Source organism: Hemicordylus capensis, chromosome 3 (assembly GCF_027244095.1).
Source record: "Hemicordylus capensis ecotype Gifberg chromosome 3, rHemCap1.1.pri, whole genome shotgun sequence".
Taxonomy (NCBI): Eukaryota; Metazoa; Chordata; class Lepidosauria; order Squamata; family Cordylidae; genus Hemicordylus; species Hemicordylus capensis.
The window spans coordinates 140802047-140826538 of NC_069659.1; the positions used below are offsets into that span (position 1 = coordinate 140802047).

The 24492-nt window shown below is 43.9% G+C and overlaps 1 protein-coding gene across 4 annotated transcripts in view; it reads right to left on the reverse strand.

The window, feature by feature from the left end:
- F10 (coagulation factor X) overlaps positions 1-24492 on the reverse strand; it is a 33419-nt gene continuing 8927 nt past the window's right edge. For 2 of the 4 annotated variants that reach the window (XM_053312392.1, XM_053312394.1), the window contains 6 exons: positions 23185-23206; positions 18912-19025; positions 17662-17793; positions 15100-15377; positions 13108-13225; positions 1-653 (listed from right to left, as the gene is read on the reverse strand). In XM_053312392.1, the coding sequence (XP_053168367.1) occupies positions 91-653; positions 13108-13225; positions 15100-15377; positions 17662-17793; positions 18912-19025; positions 23185-23206 (1227 nt within the window). In that variant the 3' untranslated portion in view covers positions 1-90. Of the gene's footprint in view, positions 654-1084; positions 1288-13107; positions 13226-15099; positions 15378-17661; positions 17794-18911; positions 19026-23184; positions 23207-24492 lie in introns of those variants that run through there. The other 2 variants (XM_053312395.1, XM_053312393.1) reach the window with 2 other exon arrangements.

Sequence of the window (24492 nt, forward strand, 5' to 3'; positions counted from 1 at the left end):
TGTTCTACACAGAATTATTTATTTTATTTACTGATGAAGTGCTTTTGTGAAGTATGTTATGATGTGATAGTCAGATAAGAGTAATTCTGTTCATGTACCTATGCGTTGTGGCTTTCGAGCCATTGAGCTCTTTAACCAGCCTATGAACTTGGACACCTTTGTATAAACGCCATATTTTCCTTCCTTTGCACATCCTTCTCCCCAGCTGACTATACCAGTAACAAAGTAAGTGCCCTTGTATTCAGTGACATGAGGGCCTCCACTGTCTCCTTGGCATGCATCTTGAAATGAAGACTCGTGGCCAGCACAGAACATATTTTCTGTGATTACAAAGTTGGTTGATTTCTTACAGGTGTTCCTATCAACATAGGGCAGATTAATTACTTGAAGTGTGGAGGATATCTGACCTCTGTTCTGAGTGCGCCCGAAACCACTAATAGTGCCTCTACTTTGAGTCATTAGGATATCATTTGCGAAGTCTGGTGTGGGAAGGCACGCAGAGATAACACTCGCAGAAAACTGGATAGGTTCCCTGAGCCGAAGGAGGGCTATATCAAAGTCATAGGTCTGTAGTACAAATCTGGGATGTGCAATTATCTTATCCACAGTGTGAAGCATCCCTCTTCCTTCTTCTGACCTTAAGTCCACTGCCCCTGTGTGAGAGCAATACAGTATGATTACAGTGTTATACAATTATGATGTTGGCTGAATCAGAAGCAAGCTGCAGTCACTACCTTCTCAACATCAGGGAATATTCCGATGGCATGAGGGAAATGCACATATGCTACACTTTTCTGGGAGTTATTAGCACATGGTGTTGGGGAACCCCCCCCGACCCCAACATTAAACCCAGAGCACCAACCCAGAATTATATGGAATTCAGGCCTGTGTCTGATTCCATTTTATTAAGGAATGAATTAAATGCCTGAACTCAAGGTGAACTGGCACCCAGGTCTCATGACTGCCTTGGCTAACTGTTCTGTGAAGGAAGAGGCAATCCAGCATTGTATTGTGAAATGGGTACTCAAAGAAACACAAGGGCTAGGCCTGAGCTATCAATATGCTAAAATGTAACTCACTATCAGATAATGTCTGTGGAAGAGGCCAGAGGCTGAGCTCCCCTTTCCTGTTGCAAGAAGTCTGTGTTCATCCTTGTCAATGATTGCTCTGCTATGCCCAAAGGGGATAATCAGTTGCTGTCTATAGAAATTCCACTCTAGGAAAACACCTGTAGTTTTAGTCCTTTTATTAACACCTTTTAACACCTTCTGGGACCAGGCCAGGAATCTGGGGACAAGAGAAGATGCCCATTTGCAGCTCAGAGATGCAAATTTGTTTTGGGCGAAATAGAACGTCCCCTCCCCAAGATAGCAGCTAACAGAAGATGGGATTGAGATCTCCCTGGATTGAGCTAATAAAAGACAATATCCAGCAAAGTGTCACCTTTTTGGGACCCAGGAAGGATGAGGATATTTTGAATAGACTCTATGGAGATCAAAGGAAGATACAACTATAAAGAATGAGGCTTACTGGACAGAGTCAGCAATCTTGCAAACATACTTGCTCATCTTGCAAGTCAGCATAACAAGCATACTTGCTCAAGAGCCATCTCAGAGTTTGCTGCTAAGCTGTGGGGCAACAAGCAGGAACTCTGTCCATGGACAGGAACTGTCTGTGTCTTCTGCTGCACAGTGAGAAGTCAAGACTTCCCCAGCCATGGTGCTCTCATCAGACGCGTAACCAGGCTAGGGCAGGCAGGGCACATGCCTTAGGCTCCATCTGAAGGGGGCGCCAAGTGCCTGCCATGCCCCGCCCCTACGACCACATTTAAATAATAATAATAATAATAATAATTCCCCCGCAATTCAATCAGGCAGCCCAGCGAGTGCTGCCAGGCAGGCCCGCCGCATTACCCCCTGCATTACCCCCGCCGCTGCCACTGCCCCCCTTCCTCACCCCTGCTCACGCAGGCGCAGCAGCTCCAAAACTAAGTTAGTGACAGGGGCAGTGGGCACCCATTGGCTGGCCCATGAAGCAAAGTGCCTGCCATGCCCCGCCCCCACGACCACAATTTTTTTTTAAACCCCACTCAATCAGGCAGCCCAGCGGGTGCCATCGGGCAGGCCCACTGAGTTACCGCTGCCGTCTCTGGCTCAGGACTAGGAGGCGGCCCTCACCCCCCTCAGTCAACCCGCTCACGCAGGCGCAGCAGCTCTGAATCTGGGTGGGTGATGGGGGTGGCTTGCGGGTGCCCATTGGCTGGCGGACAGCATGCACGCCCCAGCCACACCAGTTCAGTTAGAGCATGCCAGCACCATGACCACGTGGACTGGGTTGGGGAGAGATCAGCAACTGTTGGGTGTTTCCGTGCTGCTGTAGGTACTTCCTCGTGTGCTGCTGCCTGCTAGCCGTTTGTTATTGATTCTTGTGTTTGCATACAAGTAAGTAAACGGCTCTCAACAAAATCTACTATCTCTCTCATGCGTATGTTTCTGCAGCTTTTTGATTCTCTGTTCTATATGCTGCTTCATTTACATCTGGAGCAGCCTGAGCGTGTCTGGCTTGTTCCCCCTTGGTGGGAGGGGAAGAAAAAGAGGGCTCGCAATAAATGGGGTGGGGAGATGCGTATTGTCGTGCAGTGCAATGGTTACAGACTCTCTTTTTCTCTATTGTTATGGAAATGTTGCCAAATGCCTGCTTCTGCTGCCATCACACTGATTCACTGCAAATCTGCTCTTCTCGCCCTCCCTCCCCTTGGAGAAGGAGGAGGTGATAGTGGGTTGTATGGAGGTGAGAAGGGAAGGGTGCGTGAGATCGCCCTTTCTTTCCTTCCTTTCTCTCGGATCTGTTGGCCAGAGCTATTGCATTGCTAGGAGGTGAGCGTGTGGCTTTTAGTTCCCTTGCTCGCTTTCCCAACCCCACCCTGCTCCCCAATCAGTCCAGCGTGTGTCTGTGTCCCTTGCCTGGGGCACACGTGTGCACACACACTTCAGTTCTTGCCTCTCTCGGAACGGAAGGTGTGGGGAGGGGTTTCTTCTTTTCTGCTGTGCTTCCCCCAGCAAGCAAGCTCTCCCTGCCTTGGGTGTGTTTTGGTGATCCTTTTTAGTGGCCACTTTGGGCTTCCAGTCTCTGGGATTTGGTATGTCTTGGACCTCTTCTTCTTCCTCTTCCTCCCCCCCCTCCCATTTTGCCTAATGTTGTTTCGACTCTTCAAAACTATTTGAGTCAGGCAGCTTACAGAAACTTAACCCCAAAGCCAACGGAAGAATAAACAATTAAAAACCATTCAAAGACAAAGAGCTGCTTTGGCCACAGTACTTAAATATGTAAACATGTAAGATCGACTGATCTCTTTCTCTTCTTGTATAGTGATACTGGGATGGAGAAGAAGAGTTTAAAAAGTACAGCAAGGAGTGGGGGGTCACACAACACAGAAGTGGAGAGCTGGTTTCTGGTTTGGGGTATTTGTAAGGATTTTTAAAAATGATTTGATTAGCTTTTATTAGTTCAGTGCTACAGAGAAGCAACGATAACATCTACTTGGCTTCCTCTGTCCCCAAAGAGTTCCATCTATTGTTTTTGTGGACTTGAGCTCACTTCATCTAGTCCATAAAAGCCTGTGCTACAACAAGTGAGTTAATCTTGAAAGTGCCACAAGACTTCTTGTGTCCTTACTGCATCAGACAGCATGGCCCCTCTGGAAATTGTCACTACAGAAGAGCAGCAGCCCAACTTTTTAAAGTGTGATCATCTTGATTGCAGTCAAGATTCAGAAGTCTCTTATCTTGACTTAACAATGTGATGGATTTTGTGTTTGCAATCAAGATGATCACACTTTAAAAAGTTGGGCTGCTGCTCTTCTGTAGTAACAATTTCCAGAGGGGCCATGCTGTCTGATGCAGTAAGGACACAAGAAGTCTTGTGGCACTTTCAAGATTAACTCACTTGTTGTAGCACAGGCTTTCATGGACTAGAGCCAGCGTGGTGTCATGGTTAGAGTGCTGGACTAGGACAGGGGAGACCCGAGTTCAAATCCCCATTCAGCCATAAAGCTAGCTGGGTGACTCTGGGCCAGTCACTTCTCTCTCAGCCTAACCTACTTCACAGGGTTGTTGTGAGGAGGAACTTAAGTATGTAGTACACCTCTCTGGGCTCCTTGGAGGAAGAGCAGGATATAAAATGTAAATAATAATAATAAACATTAGATGAAGTGAGCTCAAGTCCACAAAAAGGTTAGGCTACAATTGCCATGTTAGTCTTTCTTCAAGGTGCTGTAAGACCTCATTGTTTCTTCTGAAGTAGTTACTTAGCCATGTGAATTTAAGCAATTTACCTCTCATATATACAAGGTACTTCCACAGTAATAGCTTTAGCAAAAAAAAAAAAAAAAAAGTAGATGGGTATCATTAATCAGATAAGGAAACTATGGTAGAGGGCTACCAGCAGTAAGCACAGGGTGGGGGCAGGGTCCAATCTAGATTTCCTGGCAAACATACCTGAATGATTGTATATATCCCATGTAATGTGAAGCAGTGCTGGACTAGGACCAGGGAGACCCGAGTTCAAATCCCCATTCAGCCATGATACTTGCTGGGTGGCTCTGGGCCATTCACTTCTCTCTCAGCCTAGCCTACTTCACAGGGTTGTTGTGAGGAGAAACCTAAGTATTTAGTACACCGCTCTGGGCTCCTTGGAGGAGGAGCAAGAGCGGGATATTTTAAAAAGTTAAATAAATAAATAAATGTATGAATGTTGCTGCTTGCTGGCAGATAGTGGGGGGGGAGGGGGATTGCTAATATGCACTGCTGGATTTGGAATGGAAGGGGGGCTGATGCTGCTTGAAAGACCATCACTGACTGCTTGAGTGTTTGGCTGCTACTCCATGCTCCATGTTTATATTTGTAAATATAACAGATATACCAAAAGTGCCATAGGACTCCATGCCTTTGGAGCTGCCAAGGAGACGGGTAGCAGACTTGGGTAGAGAATACTGTCCTGAAGGCCCAATTGAGGACCTTCTGCATAGCCTAAAGTGGAGATGATCCCCAAGACACTGCCTCCCACTTACCCTACCCCGTTGCGGATGGATTATTTGAAGGCAAGGCATTTTTCGCACCCACTACTAGCCATAACATCTGTGGTGTGGGTTTGCTTTTGTTTTGTGGGGGTTTAAAGTATAGCTTCCCTTTTGCTAGATGAGATAAATCTCCGCCTCCAGAATATTATTAGTGTTCTTTAAACTATGTTTGGGGGGAGGCACAGTTTCAGTACTTGCCCTAGGTGCTATTTTCCCTAGATACGCCTCTGGCTCTCACTCTTGGCCTCGCTCTGAGCAAACTGCCTGCTTGACCAGTCTGCTTGACCACCAGAAGCTTGACCATCACTCTCAAGCTCCTGTCTCCAACTGCAGCCTCTCTCCTTCAGCTGAAAGCTCCACTGCTCTCAAGCCTCTGACCCTGGTAATATGCTGCTCCACAAGCCTTGGATCCCTCTTCCCACCTCTCTACTAATCACTGCCATCCCTCTCCTAAGCCTCCCCTTCCTTCTTCCCTCTCTAAATGTTTTATTAGGATCTGTTAGATTATTAGATAAGTGTGATTATTAATTGCACACACATATGTTAGTTAGGCACATTACACTACACTTGAATCGGAAACATGTTTTTATTTTATCCTGATGAGCAACTTTTTATAATAAAGCCCATTGAACTTTCTGAGTGTGTCTCTCTCTATCTCTGTTTGCGCACCCAGATCCTACATGGTCACCATCTCCTAGAACCAATTCAGTTTGTGTATGATGTGACTTTGCCTCTTTCCCTCTGAGCATGTACAGAGTGTGAAACCATGTGTAGTTCACAACAATCGCTTCATGCTGTGGGGTAAATGTTGAATGAAACCACTTCAAATCACACTCGCGGCATTGAGGGAAGCAGCCCCTCCCCTCTGCTCTCGGGTTTTGTTTTGATGCAAGTTCACATGGCATGTGTCTGTGTTTTTCTTCTAGCCAATTGGAGTGGGGGGGGAGATTACTAAAGAGCTATATCTGCATTTCTAAAGAGAGTGTCTGTCTTATCATGCTAATAATTCAACATCAGTGCCTTTCCCTATTTGCTCTGGGGGTTTCAGAAAAATTAGCTTAAAACCAAGCATTTTAAAAACCCGGAAATTATCCTGGAGAAAATCTATCTATGTGGTCTCTAAGAGTCAACACCAACCTGACAGCACAATCATTCAATCAATCAATCAATCAATGTACTGGCTTGGAGGTGGAATCACAGTTTGTCTGTCTGCTCCTCAATTGTTGCCTTGAATTCAAATTGAGAGGTTCTCCCTCTCTGCATAAGAAACTGTTAGTCAGGTTTTTTCCTCCTTATTCTATATTTTAGTTGGTAATAAATGTCAAGCTCCTATTTCTCAGGTAAAGTTGCTACCTGTTCAATTACTTATAGAGGATAAGTAATTTATCTCCAACAACTTTCCCAGTAAAAATTGGAACAAGATGGCTTACAATAACATAGTTAAGAACATTAAGCATAGAATTAAACGTTACCATACATAAAATCTCTATTTAAAAGCACTTGTTTTAGAACAGATAAGGTTTCACTGATCCAAAAATGATCTATATTCCATGCGCCAGGGTAAAAAAAAGATCTTTACTGCTTAAAAAAAGCAGGAGGGAGCTTGACATATCTCTTTGGGGAGAACATTTCACAAATAGGGCACCTCCACCCAAAAGGACCTGCCTCTAGTGCCTGCTAAATGTATTTCAATTAAATGCAAAATGCGGCAGCCAGGTTGGTCTCCAGGTCATCTCAAAGAGACCATATGAGTCCAATATTAAAAGAACTGCAATGGCTACCAATATGTTTCTGGGCAAAATACAAAGTGTTGCTTATAACCTATAAACAACTTGGGTCCAAGTTATTTAAGAGCATGCCTTCTTCTTCACCCCCAGCACAGTACCTCCAGTGACTGTTGCTGGTGTCTATCTTATGCTTCCTTTTAGATTGTGAGCCCTTTAGAGACAGGGATCCATCTTATTTATTTATTATTTTTCTGTGTAAACTGCCTTGAGTTATTTTTGGAAGGGCAGTATAGGGTTTTTTATTTTTTTTTACATTTATATCCTGCTCTTCCTCCAAGGAGCCCAGAGCAATGTACTACATACTTCAGTTTCTCTTTCACAACAACCCTGTGAAGCAGGTTAGGCTGAGAGAGAAGTGACTGGCCCAGAGTCACCCAGCTAGTATCATGGCTGAATGGAGATTTGAACTCGGGTCTCTCCAGTCCTAGTCCAGCACTTTAACCACTACACCACGCTGGCTTGAATTGAATTAACAACAACAACAACAACAACAACAACACCACCATAGGGGTCACAGAAATCACCATCAGCCAATTACGAAAAGCAGCTTTACTGGGAACAGCCTATATTCTGTGACAATATCTATAATAATAACAGCAACAACACTGATAATAAAATTCAGCCATCCCGGGTCCTTGGGAAGGACTCGATGTCTGGATAAAACAAACCAGTCAATAACACCTGTCTGACTGTGTAAACAATTTAATAATAATAATAATAATAATAATAATAATAATGAGCCACACCAGTATTATTGAAATCATCTGTGAACGTTCGCTTGCAGTTGCCACCGGCTCATCTGGTGGTTGCTCAGGGACGGGCCTTCTCCATTGCTTTGGAATGTGCTCCCTGCTGAAATAAGAGCCTCGCCATCTCTGATAGTTTTTTTAAAAGACTCTTAACACATTTGTTTATCTAAGTTTTAAATCAGATGTTTAAAGTTGTAAATTTGTTTTAAACTATGTTAATGTTAATTGCTGTTTTAAAATATTTTATTTGTTTTAAACCACCGAGGGACACAAGTTTGGGGCAATATACAAATAAACTAAATACATAAATAAAGCCCCACCTCCAATTTATTTGCTGCATGAGTCAAAATATAAAAGGTACCATAAGTTTCCCTTCATGGACAAATAGCAGCTTTGAGAGGACACTTTATTTTGGAAAATAGCACAGAAGGGAAAGGGTTAAAGCCCTCATCTATCAGAATCATAGGTCTGATCAGATTCATTCCCTCTGTAGCTGCTATTGATTTTTTTTTAAATCCAGAAAAGATCCATGATCCCCCCCTTCAGATATGAATTTTATTTAAAACTGGAACATAGGAGAGAAACCAAGCATGTGTGCCAGTATCCTTTAAATTAAGAGAGAGCAAATATAAAAACTATCTCTAACTACTTTTCAGTAGTTTACTTAATACAAATATTTTTATAATTGGATCAGTTTGGACAATACTTAGACTCAGACCATTTAATCATGTGGGGAAGGAATGTGGGCACACACTAGGTCTGTGCTTGACCCCAAAGATCCGATTCTGACAAGACATGACACAGCTGTGTAACTGTGGGGAAGGGCCCCTCCCCACTGTTGTGCTGGGGATCTATGTATGCATGTATGTCTGTTGTCTCCTCCACTGCTTTATCTTCACTTCGGAGAGAGCACATATTATTATTTCTTGTTTACACAGTCAGACAGGTGTTATTGACTGGTTTGTTTTATCCAGACATCGAGTCCTTCCCAAGGACCTGGGATGGCTGGATTTTATTGTGAATTGTTATAGATATTGTCGCAGAATATAGGCTGTTCCCAGTAAAGCTGCTTTTTGTAATTGGCTGATGGTGATTTCTGTGGCCCCTATGGTGTTGAGGTGCTCTTCAAGGTCTTTTGGAACTGCACCCAGGGCACCCAATTTTATGGTCCCACCAATTCTTGGCTACAGGTAGCTTGTATTTTTTGCAGATGTTCCAGTGTATCATCCCTGCTACCTTGTCATGCCTTTGTCTGTAGTCACTGTGCGATCTTTTAACAACAGCTGATTAGGTGGTCCACTGTTTCATCTGCTTCTTTACAAAGGTGGCACTTGCTATTTGTTGTGGATTTTTCGACTTTTGCTCTTATAGCATTTGTTCTTAGTGCCTGTTCTTGTGCAGCCAGTATTAAACCCTCTGTTTCTTTCTTCAAGTTGCCATTCTTAAGCCATTGCCAGGTCTTGTTGATGTCTGATTTTCCACTTATATTGTGCAAATATTGACCATGCAGGGGCTTATTTTTCCATTTTTCTGCTCGGTTCTTGACTTGTTCTTTCTTGTAGGCCTGCTTTCTTTCATTGGTGTTGAATAGCATTATTGATTTTATAGGGTCCAGGCTATTATTGCTGCAGTGTATCTGATAACAGGTGTTTATGGCTTGTATGGTGTTCCCGTCATTGAGTTTGGACTTGAGGATTATTCTAACTCTCCTGATGTATTCACTTCAAATAACTTCAGTGTGTGCGATGTTATCAGCCTGGAGAATGCCCAAGTATTTGTAATGTTCTTTCTCTTCCAGGTTCTTGATGTTGCTTCCATTGGGCAGTTCTGTTCCTTCTGTTTTTCTTATTTTCCCTCTGTTCATTATTAATGCAGCACACTTGTCTAGTCCAAACTCCATTGCCATATCGCTACTGAATATACGGACAGTGTTTAGCAGTGATTCGATTTCTGACTGGGACTTTCCATACAACTTCAGATCGTCCATGTACAGCAGATGGTTGATTTTACTGGATGTGTTAGATGTTTGGTATCCGAGGCCTGTTTTGTTTAGTATTTGTGAAAGTGGGGTCATGGCAATTACAAACAACAGAGGGGATAGTGAATCCCCTTGGAAAATGCCTCTTCTAAAGTTAACCTATCCAAGTGTCTCGCCATTGATTGTTAAGTGTGTACTCCACATGCTCATTGCTTTTTTAATAAATATCTGAATGTTTTTGCTGATACTAGTTGTTTCTAAACATTTTAGTATCCATGTGTGAGGCAATGAATCGAAGGCTTTCTTGTAGTCAATCCATGCAACACTTAGATTGGTTTTTCTTCTCTTGCAATTTTATAAAATCATTTTGTCAATCAGCAGCTGGTCTTTTGTGCCTCTGGTGTTCGGGCAATTTCCTTCCCGTTCAACTGGGAGCTTTTTGTTAGTTAATAAGTGTTGCATCACTTCATCTGCTATTATTCCAGTTAATAATTTGAACATGGTTGGCAGGCAGGTGATTGGTCTATAATTACTTGGAACTGCAGCTTTTGCTGGGTCTTTCATTATGAGATGAGTTTTCCCAGTTGTTAGCCATTGTTCAATATCACCTCCTTGCAAAATGTGATTGAAGTGTTTTGATAGTTGTTTATGAAGGTTTGTTAGGTGTTTAAGCCAAAAGCCATGCAGTTCATTGTCGCCTGGAGCAGTCCAATTTTTAATTTTCTTTGCTCTTTCACTTATTAATTCTGGTGTTGTTATTAGATCTTGCATTTGTTGGTTACATTTTTGACCTCTTTCATCCAGCCTGCTTTTTTATTATAATCTATTGGGTTGTCCCATAATTTCCCCCAGAATTGCACTGTTTCTTCTTTATTTGGTGTTTCCATGTTTCTTGCAGTTTCTCCTTCTATGCCTTGGTAGAAACATCTCTGATTAGACTGGAATTGGAGATTCTGCCTGTGTTGTATAGTCCTGGCTTCATATCTGCTAATCTTCTTTGACACTGCTGTTATTTGCTGCTTTATTATTTCCAGGACTTCTCTAATTTTCCTTGAATCTAGGTGGTATTTTTGGATCAGATACTGTTTGGTGTTTTCATTCTTCAGCTTCTTGTCTTTCATATCTTTCAATTTACTAGCATCTAATCTAAGCCTGGAGATTTTATTTTCTAATCTAATCTTCCATTTAGGTGATGTACTACTTTCTTTTTTGACAGGTCCATTGATCTTATATCCGAGCTCTTGTGTTGTTATTGTTGCTGCACTGTACATTAGTTGGTTTGTTTCTTGCAAATTCTTGGTTGTTATTTCTGCAAGTGCAGCATTGACATCTTTTAATACCTGAGCAAGTTGTTTTTTGGCAACTGTTTTTAGAGCTGGAAGTCGAACCCTGGTGGTTGTTTGGTTTATGTGCTCAGTTATATTTTGCTTTAGTTCTTGTTGCTTTTCTGTTAAACGGCATTTGGGTTTTTGAGGTGAAGGCAAAGGGGAGGTTACCTGGTTTTGATTTTGAAACAGTTCAGCAACAGTGGCATCCTCTATTTCCAACACCTCCTCCACCTGCGCCTGAGCAACTTCTTCAGTTGGTGGTAATTCTTCTTCCATATCTTGAGCCTGTGTTGCTCTTTGCAGTTCTTCCAGCTCAACTTCTGTGAATACTTTATTTCTTATTATGAATCTTCTCTGGTCTGCTAGCCTTTGTTCTGTTATTTCTGTGTCTGGATGCTTCTCTTTCCAAATGTGGTACATTCTTTTTAACTAACCTCTTCTAGTTGGACTAGACTTGTAATAGCAGATCATTATTTCCTTGTTGGCATTTTTTGTATATTTTTTTCGGTTAAGCGACGTTTCTTCCAGTAACTTTGCTGTCTTCAGCCCTGGTTGCTCAACTGAAGATCCTGAGTCCTGTTGCCCACTTGCCACCAGATGTCCAGGGACTATAGCATCTGGCGCGATCCTTGTAGACCCGGGCGACGACCGATCCGGTATAGATTTATTAAAGTTACGTCTCACCATATTGTTGATGGGAGAGGCACTCTTTGTCTGGCTCCTCTGGTGAGACCTGTCCAGTATGGTTGGACCTCTGGCATAGCTCTCACCTTCCTCAGAGCACGCAAGCCCCACAACTACACCAAGGTAGTGCCTCACTGGGGGATTATTATTATTATTAATTCAATTTCTATACCGCCCTTCCAAAAATGGCTCAGGGCAGTTTACACAGATAAATAATAAATAAATAAGGATCCCTGCCCCCAAAGGGTTCACAATCTAAAAACATATGACTTCCATGGTCTCAGTTTAAAATGGCCTCCCCTTCTTTAAACTACATCCTTGAAGGTGCTTTTGGGAAACTGATTGTTTTATGAGGCTTTTGTCCTAGCATGCGTGTCTTTTCTGCACCTAATCACATAGGGATAGTATTTGAACCATACATAGGAGAGTTTGGATGAACCTCCTTATGAATTAGATGAGGCCGCACCAAATGTCAGGAATATGTCCGCACCCAACCTCCTCCCCCAGGCACAGAGGCACTCTTACCCCTGGACCTTGGGGCGCTGGTCCATGGCCTCCTGGGTCCATAGGGGCCTCCAAATGTTCTGGGGGCCTTCTTGCAGGCCCACAGAATCCAGGCCGGTTGCAGGAAGAAGAGTGGTTGTTCCCTTCAGGGCACGCAAAGGAGCTGTGCGCTGTGCCTTCCTGTGGCGTAAGCGCCCTCGCTCCAAAACGCAGCTCCCCCAACCAATCTTGCCCCCTTTGCCATGCCTTCTCCAACCAGTCCTCCTGTAATGCAGCAATCAGGCCATGCCCCACTATGCCCGCCACCCCCTAATCCTCCCTCAGCCCATGCCGGGAGAGTCCGCTTGCTTTCCCCTAAGGGCACTTTATTGAGCACCCGTGAGCATGTTGAGCGCTCCAACTGACCAAGGTTTCTCCTTGGCAGCTTGGCACATGTCTTGCGCCCTCGCCCTGCCCCAAGCCTCCGTTATTCGAGCTTTGCTGCTGCGAACTCTCCTCCCTCCCTTGACTGGCTCCTTTTCCTCCTGGGCGATCAGCTTTATGCATCTTGTTCTGCGACTGCGTGCCTCACCCCTTTGTCATGCTGCAGGCCACCCTTCAGCCCTTCAGGCTGCTCCAAGAACCCATCATTTCTATCTGGTGCTGTCACCAGGTAGGAGACATGCTCATCTCTCACCTCCGGCCACACCCATGGAGGCACACAAGGAAGAGATAGGTGTGGTGGTGGTGGGGGGGGCTGCAGGGGAGGCTCCCCAAGGGGCCGGGAACAGGAGAACAGTGGGCACACCACAAAGTGCAGGTTAAAAAAAAAGTTTCCAGCTTTCCCTAAAGGGGGGACCTCTGGGCAGTTTGTGGGGGAAGGTGGCCCTCCAAAGCCCTTTAGGTCCGGGCTCCCAAAATCCCTAGGTGCACCACTGCCCAGGCAGTACAATTCAGGGTATTGTGTGAGCAGGCCCATTATGATTTTATCAGTTATATGAAAAGATACATAAAGACTTACCAACAAGAACTTTCATTGTTTTTCCTTGATTCATACAATGAGCTGCAGTAAGGACAAAACGTCTGTTCAGAATTGTTCCCCCACAAAAACCTTCTCCTTCCTCATTTACAAGAAGAGCCTGAAAGCAGAGGAAACAGTCACAAAAATAGGATTGCATGAGCATGTGGTTTTCTTGAGAGGTTCAGCCTTTACTCTAGTTTTCATTATTTATTATTATCTATTATTTCTACAGGGCTTACAAGAATCAGGTGCCGTAGATAAAACAAAAAGCAGTTCCAAGCCCTGCTCTTAGTCTTATATCTAAATAAGATACACAAGACAGATGGAAGGAGAATGAAGGGGAAAGGTAGAAGTGCAAGATCACTCAAGTACCAGAATGAAGAGGTGAATTTTTATCATGGGATTTAATGTACGTATGAAAAGAGCAGGGATCTGAAAAGGGATTGTCTCCTCAAAACTGCAGATGCACATCTCTATGGAAAACAATGAGTAAAAATAACCCCTACTGATATTGTTGATTTTCTCTTTTGACTGCAGCCCATTGTGCTATGTCTGGTGCTGCTAAGGAGAATCTACTGGCCTTCAGGAATGTCTTTTCAGATGGTACAAGTGAATGTGGTGAGAAGGGAGGCTAGAAAGTCCCAGAGCACATGGACAAATCAGTGTGTGTCTCTTCGGATCCTATCTGTTGTTAGATCAATTAATCATGGATGATGGCCCCTTGTTGATAGGCAGGGCAGTGTGTGTTTCTTTCCAGAATCTGGACCAAATGGGGACCACTCAGCTTGGGTTCTGTTCATTCCAAAATAGATCTGATTGAAGGTTATAAATGGGGTTTGGCTTCTGAACCTTATTTGTTTTGAGGGCTTTTTTTTAAAAAAAACCACCCCAAACAATTCTTACTTTAACTAGTTTTTCATGGCCATTTCATTTTACCCACACTGCTTCAAGATGCTCTGCTTCAAGGTCAGTAATGGGTATACAAGGTGGTGTCTGTCAGAAAGAGACAGTATATTTTAGTTCATGTTACCACCAATTGACAAGCAGTGTAAAACATGTTAAAGGAAGGGTTTAAATTTTTTTAAAAACACTATCAAATAAATAAGGGATTGAAAAACAAATTGTGATCTGTGGAGTCAGTCCTCAAATGAACAGCCGGAAATAAATGAAAGCCCCCCAACTAATGAGGCTTCAGAATGATAACTTTTGATATGTACGCCTAGAGATGTACATATCGGGCAGTATAAAAATACGTTAAAACTAACTAACTAACTAACTAACTAACTAACTAACTAACTTGGCAAAGAGACACCTTTTAACGTGATTCTCTTTATTTAGCAGGGGGAGAGTAACTTGCCCTATCCACACCCAGCACAGTACCTCCAGTGACTGTTGCTGGTGTCTATCTCATGTTTCTTTTTAGACTGTGAGCCCTTTGGGGACAGGGATCCATTTTATTTATTATTTCTCTGTGTAAACCACCCTGAGCCATTTTTGGAAGGGCAGTATAGAAAACAAACAAACAAACAAACAAATATTTTAAAAAATCCCTAAGATACGATCACACTAGAATTGCACCAGGAAACTCGGAACAGATGAAGGAGTGGATCTATGTAGCTAGCTGCTGGCTCAGTCCTCACTGGTTCCCATGAGCCATTTTTGGAAGGGCGGTATAGAAATCGAATAAATAAATAAATAAATAAATTGTATATTCAGATCTGCAGCTTTGCAGATAGTGCCTCTGGACATTCAGTCTAGATTTTCAGCCTACTTGTCTCAAGGCTGAAACTATATGGACACATTTGTCATTGTTCTACAACTACACATATGCCATGAATATTTAAATATGCTTGACATGTAGGTATGTGACATTTCTATACATAGGCTGTAAAAGTAAGGGTACAATTCAAAACTACGAATGTTCACTATGAAACAAATATTGGATAAAAATAAAACAAGTGACAGTACAAGGCACATGACAAACTAATATACCTGCCATGGACATTGACCCAGCAAACAAGCAGATCCATTAACTATTCTGCCTTCCTCAGAACCACCATCTACAATAGAGCTGTCCTTTCTCCCGCCAAAGGATGTTTCATCTGGTAGACTAGGAGGAATAGTGGAATTCCCAAAACCACCAAAATACACGTCTTCGTATAATGCATCATCATCATAGTTGGTGGAATTATCGATAACATCTTGTGATCCAAGTGATCTGGCTTCCCTCTTTGCCTTTTTAATTTGAATTTGACCACATGGAAAATTCACTGTAAAAACAGCCACATTTAAAATTAATTGACACAGCCAAGAAGTGTGCTCAGGAGACAAATCATACCTTTGCAACCTATATGTGCATGGCTGAAAAATTCTGAAAACTGAGTTTTTGCATTTATCTTCTACAGGCCTATCTAAAGCAAATGGAAAGGAAAAAACGAGGAAACTAGAATGTTATGACAAATACTTTACAGAATGAGGGGAAATATCAGGATTACTTTCTCACTGGATAGCACTGAGTTTGAGGGAACAGAAAGGTGGAGAGAATAAGTCCTCTGAAGGAAGGGAACTGGGTGGTGTTGAGCTGTTAGGGGTCCTGGGGCAAAACCCTGCAGTTGGCCCCTCATGCTGCTCCTCTCCCTCATCTCATCCTTCCAAGGAACTCATCCCACCCTTCAAGGTGCTCCATCCTCCAGCTTACCTGAATGGGAAGGGAGGGCATGTGGTGGTGGCATCTGCTCCCGCCCACACACCTCCTTGGCAGCAGGGGCAGCAAGACACAGGATGGCAGCAGAAGCTCTCCATCCACCTCACCCTTGGAAGATGGGAGGAGAAGCTGCTATAATGTGTCCCACCATTCACCAAGGGAGAGGGAAACAAGCCACTGTTGCATCTCTTGCTTATCTCTTCTCCTCTTCAGTGAATGAGCCTTTTCCTCAGAGTATTATTTCTGGGGATGTTGGGAAGGAGTCTCTCTGCAGAGGGGAAGGGAATCCAGAAGGAGGAAGCAGTGCCACGAGCAGAGGCATAACTAGGGAAAATGGCGCCCGGGGCAAGCACTGAAATGGCGCCCCCCCGCGCCCCCCGTCCCCCCAACATACTACATTATACTTAGGTTTGTCCTCACAAGCGCCCGCCGCCGCCAAGCCAGGCCACTGACTGGCTGCCAGGCACCAGCAAAGCAATGGGGGGGGGTGCGGGCGGCGCGGAAGGGACCGCTCATGGGGGAGCGGGCGCCGACACACTCTCTTGACTGCTGCAGCACTGCTGCACTGAGCAGGAAACATTTGTATTAACAAATTTTTTTAAAAAAAATTTTTAAAAAAGTTTTTTGTCATGGCGGCGCCCCCCACGTGACCAAAAAAGATGGCACCCGGGGCACGTGCCCCCCCGCCCCCCCTATAGTTACGCCTCTGGCCACGAGTCACTCACATCACAGCTGCCTTCTCCCACCTGCCCGCTATGTGCAAATGAGAATGTGCTCATTTGTGAATGAGGAGGTGGGTGGGAGAAGGCAGCTGTGATGTGAGCCTCATCCTAGCAGTCCCCTATACAGGCCCTGGGGCTTCAGGGGTTGGCTGTTGGCCTAATGTTGGCCCTGGAAGAGAATAAAAATATGCAGCAGCCTGAGAACCAGGGGCCTCACGGGTGGGTGAGTGGAAAGGACAGAGGTCTGAAGGGAAGAGATTGGAGGAAGTAGGGGAGGGGAGCTGGTCTTGTAGCAGCAAGCATGAATTGCCCCCTTTGCTACGCAGGGGTTGCCATGGTTTGCATTTGGATGGGTGACTACCTATGAATGCTGCAAGATATTCCCCTTAGGGGATAGGTTTAGTGGAGAGGCATCTGCTTGCATGCATAAAGTCTCATAAAGTCATAACGACTTCCTGGCATCTCCAGGTAAGGTTGAGAGAGACTCCTGCCTAAAACTTTGGAGAGCTGCTTCCAGTCAGTGAAGACAATACTGAGCTGGATCAATGGTCTGACTCAGTATAAGGCAGCTTCCTATGTTCCTAATTCAAGCCTCACACAGGGAACAGAAGTGCTGAATGCTGTGCTGTTGGCACGATGGGTGTGGTCAGGCAAGAATTCCTGGAGGATGGGGAAAGTGTGTGTAAGCGTGTGCATGTGTGCATGCGTGTGCATACACACATGCATGCAGAGGGGGTGGGGAAGAGATATGCATCAATTCCATTTACTGATATGAACTAACCAACTAAACATTTATCTGATTTGTTTTTCTGACCAATTTTCTTTTTTTCTATCTTGGATATGAGTCTGCAAAAGCAAAGCAGCAGTGCAAATATACCTTTCCCCCCTTTTCAATATAAATTAAAGGACCTTCAGATAAAATGCTTGAATCAAGTTATTTTGATTTAAGACTTATCTCCTTCAGACCCAAGTTAAATTACATCAGGACCTATGCATCTTGGTACAAAGATTCTAGATGTTAGCTGTAATAATTCAAACCATCTGTGTCAAAATAATAAACATCAGCAATCTTGGTTGGAAAATGATTTTAAAAACACAATCGTCTCAGTGGATGGCATGGCATGATACCTGTGGGAACGCAGGATTTTCCATCTTCCGCCAGAGAATAGCCATTGGCGCAAGAGCATATGACATTACTTTCTACAGTTTTGCAGAAGTGCTGACAATCACCATTGTTCATTTTGCAATATTTTAGTTTGACTGCATAAAAGACAAAAATATATGAACATTGAAGTTAAACAAACCCACATCCTTCAAAGATAATATTCTAAAGGAGGGCCAGAGCCATTTCCCTCAAGGTAACCTTTGGCACTCAATAATTCTTTGGTTTTCTGTACCATTTCGGCTCTAGCTCTACCAACCGATAAGTTGAGCAATTGTTGTGGTGTCATGCACGAAGGGGGCTTGGCCCAGGCTGCCGAGAGCCCAAGCAAGCTCTGGAGAGAAGGGGGAAACCGAGGGAGGAAGAGAAAGGGGGAAAACGTCCTATTGGGCAGCCGGCGCTGCCTGAAATTAAAAAGATAGAGTTCGCCTGGGCTCTCAGGGGGCTGGGCGGGAGGGGGGAGTTTGTTCTGGGCTCCTTTGGAGCCCGAGTCATGCCCCCGTGTGCATGACATCATGCACATATTTGTAACTGGAGGGGGCTGCCAAGTGGAGCTGGACCCAGGCTGCCGTTTGACTGGCTCCGCGGCTGCATGGAAGCATGCTTGGAGCTGACTGAGAGTAGGGTTGTGCACAGAAATGGCGGGGGTCAGTTTGAAAGTGGGGGGATAACTTTAAGGGTGGGGGAATGTGCATTTACCCCCCCCCCCACGTTTCCCCCACCAGCGCTCACTTAAAATCCGTTCCGGTGGAGCAGCTGCATACCTCCCTGCCGGCCCGTCCTCTCCTTGGACCCGAAGTGACCAGATTTATCCTGTGTGTATGCACACGTCAGTCCGTGCATGCATGCACACATGCCCAATGTGCACACGCACATGGGCTACTTCCGGTCACTTTTAGTCCGATGAGAGGCGGTAGGGAGGTATGCTGCTGCCCCACCGGACTGGTTTTTAAGTGATCCCCGGTGGGGGAGACATGGGAGGGGGGTAAGTGCACCCTCCCTTGCCCTTAAAGTTATTCCCCCCACCTTCAAACTGGCCCCTGGCGGTTACGTGCACATCCTTAGTGGCAGGATGGTATGACTGTGAGATTGCCTGCATTCCATAGCATGGACAGTATCATAATGTTGAAAGTCTGAACCTCCTGAATTTATATAGATACACTATCACCTTAATCGAAGACTCGTTTGTTCTTTTATAATCAAAATACAAACTTACTATATTCACAATTGAGCCCATGATAGTCGTCCAAACAGGAGCAGGTATATGAAGCAATGCCATCTTTGCATTTCCCACCGTAACGGCAAGGGTTTGATGCACACTGGTCCCCATCTAGAGTTAGGGGGAAACACACACACACACTCAGGGGTTTGTATTGATATGCTAGGATGCGAAGAGACTGTGTCTTAAGAATAAAAATCTGAGGCTGCTGAGAGAGTTACTTTTCAGGCAATATGCTGTTTCCAAGAAGACAGGTTCAAATGTAGCACCTGATGTAGAGCATGCTGTTGCCTTTCTGTGGGCTCACAGTGCACTTAGCTCCATGTTGTAGCATGGTATTGCATCTGCCCAGCAGCCCAAAGCAGACCTGGTTCTGTAGACAGAGGAAGGCATGGAAACAAGGTGAACAGCAGCACCCTAGTACTGTCAAGGCTGTAGTATTCTTCATTACATTTCTGTACTGCCAAATTACAATATTTCATAGCAGTTTACAATAAACATTAATCATTGTGATCTTTTTGGTTCCATTAGTGAGCCAGGAAATAAGAAACTGGCTGTATACCTATGACCCAGATTATATGGAAATTGAAATTAATTCCACTTGCTTCCATGTAATGGGTTTAAGACCAGGGTGTCTAAGAGTATAATTACTGTGGATATGTATAACATTTGTACTGACAGCAATAGAAATCAGTATTTAACTTTTGGGTCTGTTGTAAAACTGTGACCATAAGCTCATAGCACAATAGTTTGCAGTTCTAAGGAAAGAGTAGTGCTGTCATCCTTTGAAAATATACATGCATCTTTGAAAATGTGCATTACAATCTGCTGTTAACTTTGTCACCACCAAAATGTAAGCAATGTGCCCTCTTTGTTATATTATTCTGTGAAAAGTCATGTACACTGATGGTACCGTAAACCCATCAATTCATATCATATGGTCTCCCTGCATTTGTGCTAGGTGGACACAAGGAGAGAGAACAATGCAATTTGTTTTTCTAAAAAATATATAAAAACCACTCTTCAGCACAAGGCTTGCAGAGTGGCATACATATTAAAACAATACAATACAATTAATTCTATAAATAAATAGCAGGGAACTGTGGTCACACAATCAGGAAAGTCAAGCAGAATAGTAAAGTAACAGTTAAATACAGTAAACACAATTTGCTGGAATGCCTAAAAAAAGTCTTTGCCTGGCACTGAAAAGATACCAACATGGGTTCCAGGTGAATTTTTCTAGGGAGGGCATTCCATATGTTGGGCACCACAATGAGAAAGCCGTCTCACCAATTACCACCAGCCTAACTTCAGATAGTGGGGGACATGGGGAGGGGCCTCCAGCGATGAAGACAAGCTTCGGGCTGTTTCATGTGATAGAAGAAAGTATTTTGGTAAGCCAGCTCCCAAGCTGTCTAGTACTTTAAGGTATCAATCAATCTTTATTACAGTGAGCAACCAGCAAAACACAATGAACATACTGTAACAATTGATAAAGCAAAATAGAACAGTAAGATAGCAAAACAGTAAACTATTGACCATTAGAGTGAATGCAATTTAACCAACTCTAGGTGAATCTTACAAACTAAAACAGAATTTTGCAATATTTAAAGAAGTTAAATCATTCCGGTCATACAGTAAAACATTGAAGGTAAAATGAATCTGAATGGCCTGGAAATTCAGGAAATCCCCCCCCCCCGGAAAGTGGGTAATAAAACAGGAACAGATATCCTCATTAAAAAGGTAGTATAGGAGGACATGAGCCATTGATTCCATGGCTCCTGCACCACAAGGGCAGAGCTGGGCTGCATATGGAATTTTCCTTCTAATACTACTGTAGGAAATGCATTAAAATGCGCTAGAGTCAAAGCTCTTCTAAATCTAGATACCGTTATTTGATTTAGATATCTTGGGGGCTTTGAAATGAAGAGTTGGTTACTGATAAAAACATCTCTTGGAAGGCAGGATTGGTCAGATAGGTGTCGGAGGTGCTAATCCAACTGGGTTGGGGGAAAGAGCAACCTTAACCAATAAGTGGAAATAATTGACCATAATGCCATCTCCACCTTTTTTACACCAGATTCCTGAAGGAGAACCACATTTGGAACACTTCTAGCTACTTGGAAAATATTTCTTTAAAAATTGGATTGTACAGCTTCCAATTGAGCAAAATTGCCATATGGCCCAAGTTGTGCACCATACAGGAACTGTGCACATGCTTTAGCTAAAAATAGTTTTATTGCTGCTGGGATAAATAAGGCAGCTCTAGAATAATAAAATGATTGAATGGCTGACACCGATTTCTGGGCATTTTGCAAAACATAATCCAAGTGGCACTCTGACTGCCAGAAGCTTGGAAAACAACACCCAGATATTACTTAAAAAAAAAAACAAACTTGTTCAATTTCATGACCATTACCATTCAGATGCCAAGTGCGACCTTTGGGGTGCTTAGCAAAAAGTAAGGATATTGGGACTTTAAGGTAGTGATTAGTTCTTTGAATTGTGCTGTCAGCCATTGTACCTGTTTGAATTCTAATGAGATGTGTTCACAGTAGCTAGTTATCCAGCAACTGCATTTTGTATTAACTGAAGTTTCCAAAAAATCTTCAAATCTTCATGAAGTGCATTATGATAGTCTAATGAGGTTACTATAATATGGATGACTGTGGCAGTCTCTGTCTAGAAGGGTTCATAACTGGTACACCAGCTGGTGGAAGGTGTTGTGTGCTGTAGATTCTACTTGGGTCTCCAGTGACGATGCTGGATTCATCAGCATCCCCTGATAGCAAACCTGGTCTTCTAGTGCAACCTGTCCAATACAGGTTGAAGATCACCTCCCCAGTCAGATAAAACTACCAACATAATCTAAGTGTTTTTATCAGCATCCTGATGATACCTCAAGTTTCTAGATGACTTTGTTCAGCAGTTTCATGTAGATATTAAAGAGCATGGGAAAAGAGATAGAAATCTGCAGGACCTCGGATCATAAACACTATGGTGCCAAGTAATAGTTCCCCAGCAACTGGCCATCCAAGCTGGAGTGGAGGCATTGAAGCACAGAGCCCCCAGTCCCCAAGACATCCAGAAGGACACCATGGACAATGGTACTGAAAGCTGCAGAGAACCAGGAGAATTAGCAGGGTCATATGTTCCCCCCCACTGCCATAGGGCATCCATCAGGTCAAGCAAAGCAGTTTCCATACCAAAGCCAGGTCTGAAACCAGACACAAATTGTTCAAGATGATTATGTTCACTCAAGAGCAACTGATCTTTGGTGACAGCCCTCCATTCAGGGTGGGTGCCAGACTATTTTGCACCCTAGGCAAACACATTGACACTCTAAACTCTGCGCCCCTCTGAGGTCTGCACTCTGCGCCCCTCTGAGGTCTGTGCCCTAGGCGGCTGCTTCGTTGGCCTAATGGTAGCACCGGCCCTGCCTCCATTTCTGCTTGCCCAGGATTTAGACAGGCTTTCTACTTGGATCTATATGGTGGGATTCTGTGATTTACAACAAAATGGGGCTGAAATTCCTTGATCACCATCATCCATTGTCCTGGCACAGTGTCATGGGCATGCTGGAAGACTCTGACGAGGAGTTGGAGGAGGGGATGGAGCTGACAGCAGAGGAGGGAGGGCAAGGACCAGAAGTTGCAAATGAGAGTGGGTCCGAAGCATGGGAAGTTGAAGATGAGTTAGAGCCAAGTGAGGCAGCTCTTGTGGAGGAGGCGCGTCTGGTCTCAGCTGTGGAGAGGCATCAGTCCAAGAAACAGCAAGAGTTAAGGAGCTGCATGCATAGAACAACAGACAAAGCTGCTGACTCAGGAACTCTTGATTAACAGCACCGGGGGTCAGCCTATTTAAGACGACTGTACCACAGCTACCCTGCTGATAGGAACGCCAGTTTCCTGTGAGCTAATCGGCTGTGTTCATGTATTGCCTTGACAGTGTTTGGACCCTGGACTGTGTTGACCTTGCCTGTGGATTTCGCTTTGTACTCTGTTGGATTTATTGGATTGACTCGGACTGGCCCTGGTTTGGAGAATTCCTTTATGTAAGACTTTGCTGTTATACTTCTGCCTGCCTGTTTTACACTCCATCTGGCTAGCCTGACAGATTTACAACACACAGCTAGAAGCCAAGGATCTGTCTATGAATTTGGCTCACTCTGACTTTTTAATCATAATGAACCAACATGTTTATTTTATTAAATACACATCATGAGAATTTTCAAGAAACATTTTATAAGAAGAACATTTTAATCTCTTACCATATTTATTCCAGAATTCCTCCTATCGAGAAAAAAACAGCAGAGTTTGGTAACGCTAAACTTTGAAAAATCACATAATGCTAAACTGAATATCACATATGCAAGAGAAAGGTTTTATTTAAAAGAGTAAGCTTTGCCTAATTCAATGCTTTAGTTTGAGGCTCATCTTAAAGTATAGCTCACTTTTAAAGGTCTTTTCAAAAAACCTCTCTCTTCTCTGTCATACCTTGTTATAACCAGTGACCAATCCCTCCTTTGTCACAGCTTTCTTATCCCCTTGATGTGAAACATACTTTATGGACAATCCCGTAATGGAATAAATAAGAATCATCACATTGATTTAATTAATGTTTTTCTATGTAAACTGCTTTAAGAACTTCTGTTAAAAATAGTATATGAGGAGGAGTAGTAGTAGTAGTAAAGAATCACTTCAGTTCCCCAGTAAGATTTTGAAGCAATTCAGCTGACATACTGATTAAAATGTGTCAAAAGCACAAATACTACACACACTTGTTGACTGACTATTGTCCAAATTGTTCTTTTATATAGAATATTAGAAAGATGAACTATACACAGATGGTATGTGCTGAACATAACTTGTGAATATAACATAATGCTGACTATAACATGATGAACATAAATGCTGAACAAAACTTGAGAATAGGCTTCTGTGTGTATGCAAATGCTGTTGAAGGGCAGGGGTGGATTAAACTTTTGGCCGCCCATAGGCAAAAATGCTTTTGCCACCCTTAAAAAAAAGAAGCTCCGGTGGCAGTGGGGAGGGGAAATTCCCCCCATTTACTTTGAGTTGAGAAAAATCTGTGGCGGCAGCAGTAGCTGCGGTGAGGCGGGGTGACCAGGAGAGCAGGGAGTTCTCCCTTTTGCTCCTAAAGATTGCTGGCAGTGGGATGGGGTGCGGCAGTGGTGGTGGCTGGCTGCAGTTGCAGGGAGGGTGAGGGGGCAAGGAGGGGAGAGTCACAGTGCCCCCCCTTTTTACCTCTAAGCCTGCTGTGCGGGTGGCAGCGACAAGCTCCAGTTATGTCCTCCTCCCCTCCTACTAGCTGGCTGAACAGCCGATTCAAGGAAACCAGCAAGGTTTCCTTGTGCATGCAAGGGAAGCAGGAATCAGTCTGCAGTCTGCAGATAGCAGAGCCTGGCCATTCAGTCAGCTAGCAGGAGGGGTGGAGGACGTAGCTGGAGCTTGCCACTGCCACCTGCACAGTGGGCTTAGAGGTAAAAAAGGGGGGGCACGGTGAATCTCCCCTCCTCACCCTCCCTGCAGCTGCAGCCAGCCACCACCACCGCACC